Source organism: Dama dama, chromosome 6 (assembly GCF_033118175.1).
Source record: "Dama dama isolate Ldn47 chromosome 6, ASM3311817v1, whole genome shotgun sequence".
NCBI classification, from domain to species: Eukaryota; Metazoa; Chordata; class Mammalia; order Artiodactyla; family Cervidae; genus Dama; species Dama dama.
This window is the reverse complement of record NC_083686.1, coordinates 32,466,598-32,485,689: the sequence shown is the minus strand read 5'-3', so window position 1 is coordinate 32,485,689 and position 19,092 is coordinate 32,466,598. Positions and strand designations below refer to the sequence as shown.

At 37.9% G+C, this 19,092-nt stretch overlaps 1 protein-coding gene across 1 annotated transcript in view; it reads right to left on the bottom strand.

Annotated features, from left to right (window-relative positions):
* Window positions 1-229: 229 nt before the first annotated feature.
* The window catches only part of TMPRSS11A (transmembrane serine protease 11A), a 57,933-nt gene continuing 39,070 nt past the window's right edge, over window positions 230-19,092 (bottom strand). The window contains exons 5-10 of the mRNA XM_061145581.1: window positions 17,788-17,948; window positions 13,310-13,348; window positions 11,213-11,384; window positions 6,516-6,775; window positions 2,240-2,382; window positions 230-391 (exon numbers count right to left, since the gene is read on the bottom strand). Coding sequence (XP_061001564.1) covers window positions 230-391; window positions 2,240-2,382; window positions 6,516-6,775; window positions 11,213-11,384; window positions 13,310-13,348; window positions 17,788-17,948 — 937 coding nt within the window. The remainder of the gene's footprint in view (window positions 392-2,239; window positions 2,383-6,515; window positions 6,776-11,212; window positions 11,385-13,309; window positions 13,349-17,787; window positions 17,949-19,092) is intronic.

Genomic DNA, 19,092 nt, shown 5'->3' with positions numbered 1-19,092 from the left:
AAAAAGCTCCCTATCTCTGTTGTATTTTTTAAACCAGGCTAAACTGGCTCACTACCTTATAAATTTAAATCCTTTACAAATTGGCCATGGGGTTTTTGGTTGATTAAAGTGATTTGGAAATAAATCATGTCATTTAATCTCACTTCATTGTACTACAGCCACAGAATATATGGATTCTCATGCATGTATGACCTGCATACAGCTCTCAGTGTTTAAGTTTTACAGCGAATTAGAGGCCTGTTTTTGAAGTAATCCAGTTTCGGTAATAAGTCACTTTTGTGTAGACTCCAGGTTTGTTTCTTTGACCACAGTTATCTCCCCAGCTCACAATTCCAATGAGATACCAGGTATCTTTAAGGTCCTTTCCAACTAAAGGCCCCCCAGAATCACCCTGAAAAGAAAAAAAGAGAAAGAAAATGAATTAAGTATGAAACTTATTACTTTAGATATTTTGATGAACCACATATTTTATTATTAGAAAGTATATTTATAGACTACCAATTATAGGATAATTCATTGAAACATGGGGTTCAGTAGTTATAAAAGTCTTAAAGTTTAATTTCCACATTAAAATTTTTTTCAGTTTTATAGATGTATAATTCATGAATAAAATCATATATATTCAAAGTGTACATTGTGATAATTTGACATATATACTTTGTGAAATGATTACCCTGATCAGGTTAATTAACACATCCATCACCGCCCATAGTTACTTGGTGTGTATGTGTGCAAGTGTGCATGAGCATGTGTGTGTGGTGAGAATGCTTAAGGTCTACTCTTAGCAAATTTCAAGTATACAACACACAAAGTCAAGCTGTGGTGGTGTTTTTTTCCCCTGACTCCAAGTAGGGTGCCTGGGCTTCTGTTTAAACAGATAGACCAAAGCCTTCCCCATGAACCTTAGTAGCCATCCCTGGATTCCTGCTGCCATTGTGCCTGAGTCCCTTCCTTGATGATTTCCCCAATGTTTTTATGACTAGAACTGCCTAGAGCTGCCTTATTATGCACTGCATAGTCACAAGGCAGGAATCTCACCTGTGCTCCCCAATGCAGTGAAAGCTGTTTATGACCACCAGTCTATCCAGAGACTTACCACTAATCTCACCATTCGCCTTGATTCCCATGTCCTCTGTGTTCCAGTCACCGCCTTCCACTTGTCTGTCATAGCATGAACCTCTCTCTGGAATCCCTGAATGCTAGCTACCTCCCTCCACACCCTTAGCAACTGGGGCTAGATGTGTACCAGATTCTGCTCTGGCCCAGCCCATGGTTTTCTGACAGAGGTGGCCTATGCGCTGTAATCTGTGGGACTCCGGGCAGGGTTTTCTGCCTCCTGATGACAATACAATTCCCATCATTTCACCATGTGGAATCACCTTCTTGGAGTTTTCAAGAACCCCCATGTGTTCTTGTAAACACTTATAAAGCAAGTGCCTACAGGATGAAACACCTGTTACAAATGCATTTGTCGGAAAATGTACATGCAGGACAGATGCTGGACAGGAGGAGGGCCCTGGAAAGGGGACTAGATACAACTTGACCTCACACACCTTCTCACCGTTAACTGCTTCTCACTTCTCATCTTCCTTAGGCTGAGACCCAACAGATTACTTGCAGTTGCCTCAAATATGAATTGTAATTTCACACCTTCATAACATGGCTATGCTTTACCTCTTCTCTATAATATTCTTTGCTTATTCTATAACCGGCTGAATATTCTTTATCCTTCAGACCTCATTGAAGTATTATCTCTCTAATATTTGTTCCAAAGATGTTCCCTTCAAGCTAAAAATGTTTATTCTCTACACCTGAAACTAATACTGTATTGTAAATCAACTATACTTTAAATAAAAAATTGTTTTACATTATATAACTTATTACATCATTATTTATTGTTCATGATTATTTCCTTTCTAGATGTTAACTCTTTAAGGAAAAGGACTCTGCTTTATGAAACTCTGGATTTCTGGTATTAGAATTAAATTTTATTGGTTAGTTTGATAACATCAAGGAAGCTTTTTGGTTATTTTGTTTTGCTTTAGTTTGTTTGTTTTGCTTAATAAAACATTAAAATGTTTGTGTTTGAAATTAGCATTTATAAATTTTTGCATGGACATAATCTCTGGATTTTACTATATTAGTAAAATATGCTCTTTATATTAAAGAGCATAGAATATTTTTGAGCCAGGTAAATATTTTTGAGTTAATGACATCAAAATAATCTCTCTCCACCTACCCTGCAGGCATCATATATTCCTTCCAGATATCCAGCACACATCATTCCAAATTTTATATCACTGCCATACACATGCGGCTGTTTGCACACATCATCACTTATGATTTTCAGTCTGGCTTCTCGAAGATCATTTTGGGATTCCCCTTAAGAAAAAGCAAAGTAATTTTAGTGTTTACAACCAATATTCTTAGCTAGAATGAAGTGCAGACCTTTTTATTTCAAGCTAAAGTTGTCAATCCTAAAAGAAATCGATCCTGAATATTCATGGGAAGGACAGATGCTGAAGCTCCAATACTTTGGCCACCTGATGCAAAGAGCTGACTAATTAGAAAGGACCCTGATGCTGGGAAAGATAGAAGCCCGGAGGAGAAGGGGACGACAGAGGATGAGATGGTTGAATGGCATCACTGTCTCAATGGTCAAGAGTTTGAGCAAGCTCTGGGAAATGGTGAAAGACAGGGAAGCCTGGCATGTTGCAGTCCATGGGTTTGCAAAGAGTTGGACATGACTGAGTGACTGAACATCAACAAAAATTGTCAAACAAGATGCAGTTAATATAAGCAGTTCTTAAGGAAAAAAGTTCTACTTATTCTCTGGAAAATGTAAATAAAAATTTTTTTTTCTCATTTTAAAATACCTATACTAGCAAGGAAAACATTTTGTTTCTTTTTTCTGGAAAGCCTTTGTACCTTTACTTAAAAAGTCAGTTTGTATATTTAGGAAGGTATTTATTTTTTTAAATAAGTTTTTATTTGTAGATTCCAGATTGTTCCCAGAAACTTTGTAGGCCTAGACAGTTTTGGCTTGATAAAATAGCTATATATCTTTATTTTATACTTTACATTTTATGGGGAACACACACACATAATGACACGCACGTAAAGGCAATGATTTCATTATGTATTATAATTTTGAGACCCCAGGTCATAAACTAGAGCCTGAGTTATAGAAACCAATACTAATGCAGAAGACAACCATTTATGAAAGAAACCAATGATCTTACAAATATTCAGGGATTCTTTGTGTCAGCCACACGCTGATTGGGAAACTGACCCTGCAGTAGACAAAATTCTACTATGATCCCCAAGATTCCTATGTGATCTCTTTTCCCTTAGGTCTAAGTGGGATCTGTGAATATTATAGATGTCATTTTCATGATTAGGTTATATTCTATGGCACAGGTGAGGGAATATTGAAGATTAATTAAGATGTAGTCAGCTTGACACTGAGTTCCTCAAAAGGGAAATTATCCAAGGTGGGCCTGACCTAATCGGATAAGCCCTTTTAAAAGGGGTTTAGGCCTTCTGCTGAAGCTCCAATACTTTGGCCACCTGATGTGAAGAACTGACTCACTGGAAAAGGCCCTGATGCTGGGAAAGATTGAAGGCAGGAGGAGAAGGGGATGACAGAGGATGAGATGGTTGGATGGCATCATGAACTCAATGGACCTAAGTTTGAGCAAGCTCCGGGAGCTGGTGATGGATAGGGAAGCCTGGAGGGCTGCAGTCAAAGGGGTCGCAAAGAATTGGACATGACTGAGCGACTGAACTGAACTGAACTAGGCTTTCCCTGAGTTCAGAGACTTTTCCCCAATGGTATTAGAGAAGCAAGCTGCCATAAACTCTGTAGGTGCAAGAAACTAAATTCCATCAACAACCAGTGAGCTTGGAAAAGAGTCATAGATGAGACCTCAGCCCAAGCCAATACTTTGATTGCTAATTTGTGAGACGTTGAGAGGAGATGCCAGCTATGCTATGTCTGGATTTCTGACCCATAGAAACTGTGAAATAATAAATGCATTTTCTTTAAAGCTGTTAAATTTGTGACAATTTGTGACACAGCAGTAGAAAACTAATAATGGACACTATTTTCTCTAGAATATCAATTCAGGATTTTTTCTGGACAGGTATTTGCTAAAATGTTTAAAAATGCTCAAGATATTCTGTTCTTTGAGTACAATTAGTGTAATTTTTTTGACTATTACATTATCAATTAAAAATAATTCATGCCCAGTGCTGGGAAAGGTAAGATGAAATGCATATTATAGGTGACAGAGTAAATTCATAACTTTTTAATAAAACTCATTGGCAAGGAGTTATAAAAAGCTTAGCCTACAAATCCTGTACATCCCTGAACTATTTCTTAAATATCGTGATAATGCTTAATGACATTTCCCAGAAAGTATTGATCTTTTTTCAAGGAATCAGTTTTTAAATTCAATATTTTCCATTTTTAAATTTTGATTGTATTCATTGCCACTCTTACTTATATTATTTCCTTCCTCGTGTTTATTTTAGGTTAATTTTCTCCTCTTTTCTAGTGTCTTAAAAGGAGAGCTTTCTTATAATACATGCGTTTTGCTATGTTTCCCTGTCTCTGTACTGTTTTAGCTGCATCCTGCATTCATTTCATTCTATTAATACTTATAATTATCTTCAAGATTTCCTCTTTTATCTATGGATTATTTAGAAGTGTGTTGTTTAATTTTTAAGCATTTAGAGATTTTCCTATTATCTCTCTGTTACTGGTTTTTAGTTTGATTGCATTATCATCAGAGAGTGTACTATATATGATTTCCATTCTTTTAAGTTTGTCAGAGACTGTTTCATAGACCTAGATATAGTGTATCTTGGAGAATGTTCCATTGGTGCTTTAAAAAAGTAGGTATCCTGTTGCTAATTATAGTGTTCTACATAAATTAGATTTTATTGCTATTCAAAAACTATTATGGCAGATATATTTCTATGCCAACCTTAGACTCCAGGTCAGAAATTATTTCTTTCCATCAAGCCAAAGGGAATCTGAGATGCTCCCCTCATCAAATGAAGAATGCAACTCTATTTTAAGAGAAGATCCATTAGAGAGAGAGAAGACATATTATTGTCAGGCTTACAGCTCCCTGGGCTTATTAAGCTATGGATAATAATTTCTGTGATTGGAAATATAACCTTAAAGAAACCACATGGGACATCTGGAGAAAAATCTAAAGACCATCAAGCCCATCATCAACCACATTAGTGAAAGGTATTCCTGGTTCTTTAGTGAAGAATAAGAATTAATGATTTATTCTTTAGAGTTTATTGTATATTAATAAATTATATAGAGCTCTGTGAATGAATTTTGTCATTCTCAAAAAAATCCTTTCTTATCGTCTCAAGCCTAGAGTCAAAGAAACCCAGTCGCTGTTGTTATATGTATGCGCCTGGACCAGATTTTAGAATCCAGAATGTGTCTAAGTATGTTTTGAAAACCTTAAAACATGAAGCCAATTTTATTTCTTAGGAGATTAGTATATCAAGTTAAATCATTTTAGAGAGATCAGTGGAAGCTTTATTATCAGAGATGATTTGTCTCTATACAGTATTCTTACCCCTAATCACTCTTAATTAGCCTCTTTAGTTCTGAAGCAGATTTTGCTGCAATTGGAAATTATAGCTGAGCAAAGGAAACATTTTTGAGGTGACTGAGAAAAGTGAAACTAAGTGACGGAGCAAGCGAAAGGGAAGGGGAGGTGAAAAAGAGAGGAGGCTCAAAGTGAAGGCGTCAGAGTGAAGGTGGGCCTGCGTATTTTAGCATATCTAGTGTGTACCTGCATTGCATGGCACAGACAGTGGTACCTAGAGATAGACCTTAGTGTTTCGGAGGGAACCTTCTTTCCCTTGATATCTTCCTTGAGGCCTTTCCTGTTGGAGCTGTCTTTCCCTCATTACGTGTGCTTCTGACCAGGCTTCCAGTCACATATCTGCCTTTCTTTCTGTAGGCGTAAGAGTGAGAATTGAGTCAACCAGTCAGTCTGGTACCCCTGGACACAAGCTGGGCCAAAAGAGACCTTTTTCAGGGATTAACATAGATTCTGGCAAAGAGAGAGACATGTTCTTCTCTGGCATCAGCTAGGGGATGTACACGCTGAGCTGCTGTTGGCCGCCCTCACCACTACGTGGCGCTAGACTCCCTTGTAACGACGGTGCCCCGCGGAAAACCGAACCAACCCGTGGAAAAACCCGGAGTCAGAGCCTGACGACGTCACACAAAGTCCTGAATCCACACGTATCTGAAGTCGGACTCATCTCACCTCTTGATTCCAAGTTACAAGGGCCAAATTTGCCATAATATTATTATTTTTTACTTTAGTTAGTTTGGGTGGAGTTTCTGTCACTTGCACAAGAGCCCTAATCCAAACTGTGTGGAAAAGTCTGACAGGATGTTACTGATGGACATTAAATAACACTGCCATAAACAGAGCTTAGAGCTCCGTGATTCGTTTTTAGATACCCACCACCATAAAAAAGTGCTCCAAATCCTGTGATATAGACAGTTGAATTTGGTTGGAAGGACGCAGAGGCTTCTGGCAAACAAATTCGACGGATGTCATCAGTAAAAGTGACTCTGGGAGAGAACTGCACAACGGCAATGTCGTTCTCTCTTGCTGGGAAGTGGTACCTCTCATGGACAGTAATTCTTCTGATGTTTCTTTTCATTAACGGAGGGTTGATTTTTGTTCCAAAGCTAACAGTCCACTGATGTGGGTTTGCTTTACTGGAAAAGTTTAGATATGAACAGAATGTATGAGCTGCATTACAATAATTTCATGTAGGCTATTAAAAAAGAAAATTCCACCCTAATACACTTGGATTCAATGATAGCTTTCTTTGACCATACTGCTACTATTTTGAAAGATAAAATATATACAAAGAGCATCTTTGAGCTGGAATCCAGTACAGAATTATTGAATTTTAGAACTGTAAAGCCTATAAAATGTTGTTCATTCATTTCTCCAGTAAATATTTATCGATCATCTACATGTTGAATCTTATTTGAAGAGCCAGTAATAAAGTGGTGAACAAGTCAGAAAAGCCCTTGCTGGTGGGTACATTTGATTTCAGGGACAGAAAAAGAGGAAAATGAATGAATAGATCAATAGCTTACAACAGCGATAAGGACTGTAAATAGGGCAGTGGATTAGAGTACAAGGGGGTAGTTAAATAAGTCACTTTTGAGAACATGGCACTTGGGTTGAGACATGGTTGATGAGCAGTCAGCTTTGGGAAGATGGGATGTTAAGTTTTCAGGCAAATATCTCAAAACAGACTGGCTGCAGTTCAGGACACAAAGGAAAAATGGTGGGAAATGAGGTTGGCGAGGTAGGCAGGGGCCAGATTTTAGAGTGTTTTATAGGTCAATCAAAAGATGCTTCCTCCTTGGAAGAAAAGCTATGACAAACATAGACAGCATATTAAAAAGCAGAGACATCACTTTGCCAACAAAGGTCCAGATAGTAACAGCTATGGTTTTTCCAATAGTCATGTATGGATGTGAGAGTTGGACCATAAAGAAGGTTGACTGTGGAAGAATTGATGCTTTAAAACTGTGGTACTGGGAAGACTCTTGAGAGTCCCCTGGATTGCAAGAAGATCAGACCAGTCAATACCAAAGGAAATCAACCCTGAATATTCATTGGAAGGACTGATGCTGAAGCTGAAGCTCCAAGACATTGGCCACCTGATGCAAACTGTTGACTCACTGGAAATGACCTTGATGCTGGGAAAGATTGAAGGCAGGGAGAGAAGGGGGCATCAGAGGGTGAGATGGTTGGATGGCATCACTGACTGAATGGACATGAGTTTGAGTAAACTCTGGGAGATAGCTAAGGACAGGGAAGCCTGGCATGCTGCAGTCTACGGGGTTGCAAAGAGTAGAACATAGCAACTGAATAACAACAAATAGGTCTTGAATAAAGTGCTTAGATTTTATTCAAATAATATGGGAATTCACTGGATGATTTTAACTGAGAGACTAACCTAGATAGCATATTAAAAAGCAGAGACATTACTTAGCCAACAGAGGTCGTCTAGTCAAGGCTATGATTTTTCCAGTGGTCATGTATGGATGTGAGAGTTGGATTGTGAAGAAAGCTGAGCACTGAAGAATTGATGCTTTTGAACTGTGGTGTTGGAGAAGACTCTTGAGAGTCCCTTGGACAGCAAGGAGATCCAACCAGTCCATCCTAAAAGAGATCAGTTCTGGGTGTTCATTGGAAGGACTGATGCTGAAGCTGAAACTCCAATACTTTGGCCACCTCATGCGAAGAGTTGACTCATTGGAAAAGACCCTGATGCTGGGAGGGATTGGGGGCAGGAGGAGTAGGGGACGACAGAGGATGAGATGGCTGGATGGCGTCACTGACTCGATGGACATGAGTTTGAGTAAACTCCGGGAATTGGTGATGGACAGGCAGGCCTGGCATGCTGCGATTCATGGGGTCGCAAAGAGTCAGACACGACTGAGCGACTGAACTGAACTGAATGTAGTCTCATTTACATTAAAAAAATCACATTGGTTCTTTCCAGAGAATAGACTGTTAGAAGGTAAGAGTGGGTTAGGTAAAGCTGTCAGAGGTCCTTTGAGAGATGATTGTGAGTGACTTCTAGCTTGTGGGCTTGAGCAGTTGGTGGATCATGGCACATACAGGGACTGGAAAGATCATCTAGTAATGAAAGGTCATCTAGTAAAGCCTTTGTTTTATACTTAAGGAAAATAGAGCCTAGATGTTTTAAATTATATGCCTAGTATCACATGTCTGTTTGCCTCTCTCTGTTCTTCATTGGATACCATCTCCCAGTAAAATCTATTATTAATAATAAGATTAAAGTTCCTTGGCAACTAACCACCTCCTTGCCTGCCTCCTGAGAAATCTGTGTGCAGGTTAAGAAGAACAGTTAGAATCGGACATGGAACAACAGACTGGTTCCAAATTGGAAAAGGAGTATGTTAAGGCTGTATATTGTCACCCTGCTTATTTAACTTATATGCAGAGTGCATCATGTGAAATGCCAGGCTGGATGAAGCACAAGCTGGAATCAAGATTGCCAGGAGGAATATCAACCTCAGATATGCAGATGACACCACCCTTATGGCAGAAAGCAAAGAACTAAAGAGCCTCTTAATGAAAATGAAAGAGGAGAGTGAAAAAGTTGGCTTAAAACTCAACATTGAAAAAACTAAGATCATGGCATCTAGTCCCATCACTTCATGGCAAATAGATGGGGAAACAATGGAAACAGAGAGAGACTTTATTTTCTTGGGTTCCAAAATCACTGCAGATGGTGATTGCAGCCATGAAATTAAATGACACTTGCTCCTTGGAAGAAAAACTATGACCAACCTAGAGAGCATATTACAAAGCAGAGACATTACTTTGCCAACAAAGGTCTGTCTAGTCAAGGCTATGGTGTTTCCAGTAGTCAAGTATGGATGTGAGAGTTGGACCATAAAGAAAGCTGAGTGCCAAAGACTTGATGCTTTTGAACTGTGGTGTTGGAGAAGACTCTTGAGAGTCCCTTGGACTGCAAGGATATCAAACCAGTCAATCCTAAAGGAAATCAGTCCTGACTTTTAATTGGAAGGACTGATATTGAAGTTGAAGCTACAATACTTTGGCCACCTGATGCAAAGAACTGACTCCTTAGAAAAGATCCTGCCTGATGCTGGGAAAGATTGAAGGAGGAGAAGGGGAAGACAGAGGATGAGATGGTTGGATGGCATCACCAACTTGATGGACATGAGTTTGAGCAAGCTCCAGGAGTTGGTGATGGACAGGAAAGCCTGGAATGCTACAGTCCATGGGGTTGCAAAGAGTCAGATATGACTGAGTGTCTTAACTGAACTGACTCATGTTACTTAACAAATTAAGTGAACTATTAATAACATCATTGAAGAGGAATAGGCGAAAATACAAATGCTGTGCATAGAGATACTTGTTTATCAACCTAATTATTTCTTTTTTAAAAAAAGATTGAATTATATTTGATGTGTAATATTTTGGGCTTCCCTGGTGGCTCAGACAGTAAAGAATCCACCTGCAATGCGGGACACCTGGGTTTGATTCATGGGTTGGGAAGATCCCCTGGAGGAGGATATGGCAATTCCCAGTATTCTTGCCTGGAGAATCCCCATGAACAGAGGAGCCTTGGGGGCTGTAGAGAGTCAGACACAACTGGACGACTTTTACTCACTCAAAATGTTTTAGGTATGCATCAAATGATTCAGCATTTATATATATTCAGCATATATACTCTTTTTCCAGATTCTTTTACACTCTAAGTTATTACAAGTCATTGAATATAGCTCTCTGTGCTATACGGTAGGTCTTTGTTGTTTATTTTGTATATGGTAGTGAGTACCTGTTAATACCAAAGTCTTAATTTATCCCTCCCTACTCTTTCCCTTTGATAGCTGTAGGTTTGTTTTCTATGTCTGTGGGTCTGCTTCTGTTTTGTAAATAAGTTCACTTGTATCTTTTTAAAGATTTCACATACAAGTGATATCATATGATATTTGTCTTTCTCTGACTTACTTTGCTTAGGCTGATAATCTCTAGGTCCATCTGTGTTGCTGCAAATGGCATTATTTCATTCTTTTTTATGGCTGAATACTAGTCCATTGTACATATATATACTACATCTTCTTTATCCACTCATTTGTTGATAGACATTTAGGTTGCTTCCATATCTTGGCTACTGTAAGTAGTTCTGCAATGAACATTGGGGTGCACGTATCTTTTAGAATTAGGGTTTTTTCTGAATATATGCCCAGGAGTGGGATTGCTAGATTGTGTGGCAACTCAATTTTCAGTTTTTTAAAAAGGAACTTCCATAGTGTTTTTCATACTGGCTGCACCAATTTACATTTTCACCAGCAGTGTAGGAGGGTCCCCTTATATCCAAACCTTCTCTAGCCATAATTTCTTTATTTAAAACCCTAAGGACCTGATTAGCATATACTCGGATAGTGATTACTACCCCTACAAACTTTCCAAATAAGTTCAAGTACAACACTATACTTTAGAAAAAGACGTGAAAGATGCTTTTCTTATTGTACCACAGCAATACTTGGGGACATTGATTATTACTCAGAAGACAATAAAACTCAGATGGTTTTTTAAGTAGTAGCAGTGAGTTAACATCAATCACTTACTTCTTAAAGCAGTGCGCTGCAGTAACAAGCCAAGTATTGCTAATCAAGGTGGCCCCACACTGATGTATGTTATTATATTGAAGCGAAGCTTGCCAAGGCCAGGCAGCCTTGCCCGCGATCTCTCCAGACATTATTCTGTTGCTTACTAATGGAACAGCTCGTTTACCACAACCTGAAAGAGACGCGATCATTAATTGATGAGAAATGTCTCTATAACTCTTGGTACAGAGAAATTAGTAGAGTGCTGCCGTGCAATGTTTGCATCTGGCATCATATAAACATGTACAATATTAATATCCACCTTCTGTATTTCCTCCTCCTTGATGTTTTGCTCGCTCCCTCTCTTTAGAGAATGGATATACATTGGCCACTGAAGCTATGTAAGTCTGAGAAGTATTGACATACCACAAAGTGTGTGTCTTGAGGACTTGCAGTGTCAATTATCCAGATGTTCTGGGAGCTCCTGCTAAGATTATTGTTTCCTAGTTTTAGGTGATCCCACCATGTTATTTTGACATAAAAGTCCTCAACAGAAGAACTGATCAGAGAAGTAATTGCCAGTTCCTTGGAACTCCTTCTCTCATACATTTTTCTGAGTGGCTAGTTCCTAAAGGGGCATGGTTAATGCATCATGACCAGTCTCTTACTCTTTAGGGTGGAGGATTCTATGTTTCCACATAAATATCACATTCACTATAAGTGGGGATAAGTAAGTACTCTATTATCTGTGACAGATCAGAGATGAGTTTGCTGCTTAGGATTCCCACTTAAGAATGAAGCCTGTTTAAAGCATGCTGCTAATAAAGAAAATATGGTAGATTCAATTTTTATTTCAAAAAATTGGGTATCAAAGAGGAAATTCACTTTACTGGTGCTGATGACACTGCTACTGTGGCCAGTTGTTGAGAAATCCCTGTCACTGCCATCTCTAGTTTAGACTACTGTTTTTCTCAGCTGGAGGACTGCATTCTCTGATCATCTCCTTGCCTCCAGTGCTGCTCCTCCAATCCATTCTCCACCCTGAAACCTGGGTGGCCTTTCTGATGTGTCTGAAACCCTTTAGTGACTTTTCATTGCCCTCCAGATAAAGTTGAAATGTGTTAGCGTGATTCTGGTCCTTAATGACTATTAAGCACACCCCTTTCTCATGTCCCCAACCCCCAATCCTATATTACAGCCACACTGACATTTTTCACTTACAAGAAGTGATTGTATTCCTGCTTTTCTAAAGACATTTTTACGTACCATTCCCCCTGCCCAGGACATTCATCCCACTTGTCACTTGATTTGTGGTCCTTCCTTTCTCCTGTCTCAAGGATCACTTTCAGACCCCACAAGACCAAGTCAGGTTGGCTGACTCTGTGGATTGACTTTCACTGCACTATCTCTGCCATAGCATTTATCACGCTGTTTTAACATTTCCTGGTTGATTTATGTCTTCTTCCAAATTCAAACCCCTAATTTTAAAGGAGGAATCATGTCTTAGTGACACTTGTATTCACTTTCTGGCACTTGGTAGATTTTAAAAGGATATTTATTGAATGAATGAGTAAAAATGTATAGTATGTTTTCAAGAGAGATGAAAATGAATGAACACCTTTGCTCGAAGTCATCACCACTTTTAAAAAATTCTTTCAAAATTTAGGTCACAGTGATATGAAGCAAATGATGATATGAAGTGAGTGAGTGGAGCTGCTGTCAACCATGAAGAAGAGTATGATCAGTAAATTGTATAGACAGTCACAAGTAAAAGGGTCTATCTCTTTCCCATTTTTCACTTTCTCATTATTTTACTTCTCAGTAGAAAGCATAATTAGTAGCATTTAAAAATTATCAAGGCAAGTCCATTTATTCCAAATCAGAAATATAAAATTTCTTCAAATTGCTCCTAGATTTCCACCATGTAAAATATTTTTGATGAAGATGACAAAATGGTTGGTTTTAGAATTAGAAAAAAAGTATTTTCATTTTTTACACAATTGTTATTCTCTCCAAAAGAAAATGGAACATGAGTGGGAAATTATGAGCTAATATTTGAAGATATTATCCTTTCTGAGATGGAAATGGAATTTGTCTTTATAAGCTAACTAGACTTACATGCTTGGACAGTTAGCTTCCCTGTTGATGAGCTCATTGCTGAAAAAGAAGATAGAACAAAGAATGATAATTTGATATTCTCCTAGTTGGTCTCAATGACCAGAAATTATCAGAGAATACTCATCATAAATGGAGTCCAGAAATTTGAGCTTATGGATGAGTCAGGAAAACAGCTGATATAACAGGATATATGTATGGTTTTTGTAGAGATTTATTGGCAACTCTAGGCTTCCCTGGTGGCTCAGATGGTAAAGAATCCATCTGCAATGTGGGAGATCTGGGTTCAATCCCTGGGTTGGGAAGATCCACTGGAGGAGGGCATGGCAACCCACTTCAGTATTCTTGCCTGGAGAACCCCATGGACAGAGGAGCCTGGTGGGCTAAAGTCCATGGGGTCGCAAAGAGTCGGACATGGCTGAGTGACTAAGCACTGCACATACAGACAGTAAGCAGTGAGTGATTAAGGCTCAAATATGTATAATCAAAACCCACAAATCGTTTGTAGTAATACGGAACAGTGGCTTTCCAATGGCTTAGGATAAATCTTTGGATTTAACTTAAGGATATAGAGAAAGTAGGGAAAGAGGGAGCAACTAATGGAGTCTTTAGGTTCAAACTCAGCCTCAACAAGAACAAGTCTGCTTTTATCTCTTCTGTTTAAGATTTCACTTAAGCCTTTCTTTGGTTCAAGGGTTTAAGGATGAAAAAAAAAAAAAAAAACCAACTTTGAAAACTACCACACAAACTATAGTTAAAATACTTCTAAAACACAGTTCTTAAATTATCAAAATGTCCCCCCCCTCAAGGAATGAATGAACTACTATATATTGTTATCAAACACCTGCTGGATACTGGTAGAGGCTAATTATTGGACAGAATCTAAGATAAAATTCTGTCATTTCCAACAAAGTTGGTAACCTGATAAAGGAAATACGAACATTTAAAATTAAGTTGATGAATGGTTGTGTGAAAAGTGGGATGGTTTTCAAAACAAAAGGGCTTAATAGGTAGAATGAGGATGGATGGTTTTACTTGTGTAAAACCATGTGTCTCAGACCCATATTCTCCACATTTAACTTCCCATTATGCACAACGACAATGTTTCTTTCCACTTACCTTCTATAAATTTCACTTGGGAAACTAATGATGATGAACTACACAAAGTGGAAGCTTTTGAGAATATCCAATAAACTTATAAAAGGCATGTCTAAATCATTATATAGTGAAGAATCAGTTGCTCAGTACAGATTCTCAGTCTTTATTTATAGAAGAAACTCAATTTTTGGTCAAATGTAGTTTTAAGGTAGTAAATTTCTTGTTTTATTTTTTAAAACTATAGGCATACTTTGGAGATATTATGGGTTCGGTTCGAGACCACTGCAATAGGCAAATATCACAATAAGAAAAGTCAAAATTTTTTTGGTTTCCCAGTGCATTTAAAAGTTTATGTTTATACCATTTTGTAGTCCATTAAGGGTGCATTATGTTTTAAATAACAATATACATACCTTAATTAAAAAGTACTTTACTGCTAAAGCATGCTAACTATCATCTGACAACACAGGATTGCCACAAACCTTCAATTTGTAAAAAAAAAAAAACAAAAAAACACAACATCTGTGAAGTGCAATAAAGTGAAGTGAAATAAAATGAGGTTATTTGAATATGCCCCATGTTAGTAATGCATTACAATGATATAAATTTAGAATTCTTCAATTAGAGCTTCTGCTTAGCTTGAGCAAGATGCAACTCAGCCCTTTCCAGGAATGAGACCAGGGTACGTGTAGTATTGGGAGTTTCATTGGATTTTTGAGGAAAGAATTTTAGACAGAATGGTTATACCTGGAGGTAAACTGCCCATATACAAGTGACTGACTATTGCTAATTACCAATTCTGACAAAATGGTTTCACTTTCTACGTTTCCCACATCAACAGCCCATGGGCGAGGAGCTGCTCTTCCACAGCCATGGCATTTGCAGTTCAAAGGAGTCAATATTAATTTTGTTCTGACATCACATCACAGGAAGGCGCACACCACACAGTTACTTGTCAAACCAAAACACAGATACTTGCCAGATTTTGGGTAAATCTGGGGCTGCGAGGTTATTTCTAGATTTTGTCTAGAATTTCTGCAATTTTCCATTCATTTGAAATCCCCCAAACTAAGTATTGCTGGAGAGCAGTTTTTTTGTCTACAAGGATTGCCTTGAGGATTTGAATCAGTTTTCTACTGAGTGAGCTTTTCCTAAGTGCTAGTTCACACTGCTCTTTTCATATTTGGAAATTTGGAAACCTCCAGGCTTCTAGTTTTTTCTACCACCAATTATTTGCATTAATATTTTCAGGTTTCCAAAGTATATGCACAATTTTCTAACTTTCTGATAGCCTATATGTTCAATATTATATTTTTTGTTTTCTTGTATATATTCTTGATATTTCTGTGACTTCAGGAAGAACAAATATTATCATTGCAAGATTGTAGATGAGAAAGTGGAGGAAAAGTCATGGTAGTCCTTTGGTGGACTTTGTAAATACAAGTCCTTTACAGAACTTGGGTAGTCCTGTAGTGACTCAGTGGAGTTAGAATCAGGTAACTCTCAAATCAGGTTCTTCATCAGCACGTCCTGCCCTTTAATCTACTATAGACATTAAAACAGACTACAGGTCACAGACTAAACCTATAGGAAATAAAAAGCCCAGACACCCAATGACCACCTCATGCTTCATTTCTGGTTTCAGATAGCTCAGGCTTTTAAGTTCCTTGCAAATTAACTGGTTATTTAAAATTATGTAGAATACGTCTTGTAACTTATCAGAACTTCCAGTATCTTACAACCTCGATTCATTTGTTCTCCATAAAGGAAAAAACAAAGAAGGCGGATTAAGCCCTTGAGAGGTTCTTCCCTCCTGGGTTGGGAGAGGTTCCCAGGTTCATTTCCTGATTAACTGACTCTTTGTCTCATCAGCAAACCCCTGCCCATCCCATTCCCACAGATTTTATTTCCTGGTCAGGTTTCCTCCTAAAGAGTCAGCCAGACACTTGAAAGGGCAGGGCTTTCTGTTTCATGTCTGATATGAATCACACTTATTCTGAGTCTCTTCTGTGACTCTTAAGTCTGGTGTCCACTGGAATGTGAAGGGGAAATCTGTACTTGTCTTTCAGGAATAGATGCTTGTGGAAGCAGCTTAATGAACAGGGGTAAACAGGTTTTCAGGTTTCACTAGTGGCTTACACAGTAAAGAATTCATCTATGATGCAGGAGACTTGGGTTCGATCCCTGGGTTGGGAAGATCCCCTGGAGAAGGAAACAACAACCCACTCCAGTATACTGGCCTGGAGAATTCCATGGACAGAGGAGCATGGCAGACTACAGTCCACAGGGTCAAAAAGAGTCGGACATGACTGAGTGATTTTCACTTTCACTTTCAAACAGTTTCTGTCTGGCTGGACTCCTGAGAGTTTTTGGTATGCTAATATAAGGGGTGAATTTCTAAGAGGTGAATATTGTAGATTGCATTTCTAAAAAGTGTTTGACCAAAGAACACTTTTTTCCCCCTCATAAAGCCTCTCAAGAAATTAGCAATCTATTAATAGAGTTGAATCTCTGCTCTTTTAAATTACTGGAGTCCTTAACTAAATCTTTGCCCTTTTTAGTTGCCAGAGTCCTTTCACTATAGATAGAAGGTCTAAAGCCCTTCTTTCACATCTCTAAAGATGAATTTGCCTAATTCATAAGAATAAAGAAGCTAAATGCTGCATCTAAAGGGCATAGAGAAGGACCTTGATAAAAGCTACTTCTTTTAAAGAAGCAATGATGATATAATGGTTCCTATGATTTCTAGTTTCATGATTTTTTAATTCATTACTTGTAAGATGGCTTTAGTGGCTCCAAAGTTAGTTTACCGTTTTCCCAAATGCCCACAGGAAAAAGGTTAACACAAACTTCAGTTTCACTATTCACAGAAACTATTCCTATTTCTAAAGGCAACTGGGTTTATGTTTCTGAAACAGAAAAACAGCCATTGCTTAACACTTGGTGTTTTCACTTGCCCACAGGAAAAAGGTTAACACAAACTTCAGTTTCACTATTCACAGAAACTATTCCTATTTCTAAAGGCAACTGGGTTTATGTTTCTGAAACAGAAAAACAGCCATTGCTTAACACTTGGTGTTTTCACTTGCTTAGTCATGGAAGCAGTGGCTGGGTCAGATGAACTCTGTTAGTGGTAAAGGTTTGCTTTTATTTCAGGATGAGTGCCAGTCAATTACTATAGGAAAAGCCACTTGACTAATTTCAGATATGCTTTCATCAGAGAATAATAAAGCCCTTAAAAGCCACTTTTTTAACTTGAATATTTTTTTTCACCTGAATTCTAGCTATTATTTGGAATGGAAATAATAGTAAATAAATTTATGATTAGACATAAAAAGGACTTAATAGAGAACTTCACGTCACGTAGAAAGGTACCTACTTACCATTAACTTCAACTGATGAGGTGTTTATTGGCAAGACTCTGGTGTTCCTTATCTTCTCATCTAAGATGCTGCGGATTTTCCTACTTCTCACTGCACTTGGCTCAGCAGAGGGGAACTGAAACACCATAATGATATCTACTGTCGTCCCATCTTCCTCTGGACTATGACATAGAATAGAAATGTACTTGTTCAAAGAATACATCCAGTATTATCCTACACTCTTTTTTTGTATTTTATTCCTTTGAATTATGCCTCAATTGAAAGTGTCAACAGTTGATTATCTCATATTGCTACTCATTTATGTTACTCTGACTCAAGATTGTTTCATATATTCCCTCTTCATGTTCTCTTTTTGCTTTAAGTGAATTTTCCCATTAATTTGAAGGCTTGTTATAGTATTTGTATAAGACTCAGAAACTAAAATGTTATCAGCAAAATCATAAACCCTGAAGATTGGAAAAAACTTCAGTGGTATCTCTGACCTGTCCCTCATGTGATACCTTCATCAGCTCTACAGCCTCCATGATAAGTGGTCATCTCACCCCAGCAAGTAATTAAAATGATTAGAAATTTACTTCCCTAAAGAGGCTATTTCTCTTTGGTCAGCTTTGATTTTAAGAGAATTCTTCATTTGGAGTTGAACATAGCTCCTTAAAGCTTCCACTCCATAGGCTTACGTCTACCAGTTCGGACATACATAAAACATCAGTTCTCTCTTCCATGTATAATATTTGAAGACAGTGATATTCTCGGTCTCTCAGTATTCTCCAAACTAAGCATATCCAATTCCTTGAACTTTTTTCATATAAACATGTTTAAGTCCCTTCACTTGAGGGGCTGAATTTTCATATATGCTTAAAGTATGAAAATCAAACAGTAAAGGTCTTGTACAAAATGGAAACCTATATGTTGATCTGCCACATCTCTTATTTTTACACTTCAAAAGATTGAAGCTATAATAAGCATGAGAGCCCTATTTTCTTGAATCCCTTGACTTTAAAAAAGAGGAAATGGTATCAATTTGAAGGGATTTTATATACTGTGGTTCATTTAGGCTCTGGAATGTGAAGATATAAATTATCAGAATTTTATGTCAAATTGGCAAATATTCCCTCTTCTTAAATCAGAGGGAAAACATTGTTTACCAGGTGGAATGCACCCACACAAAAACTTACAAAATGATAATGACTACACATTCAAAGGAGTGCATAAGACTATGATAATTTTGCTAAGATGTTATGGCAAGTCAGAATTTGAAAATGGAGGGCATGAAATCTAGACAGTTTCAGCAAAAACACGCTTTTT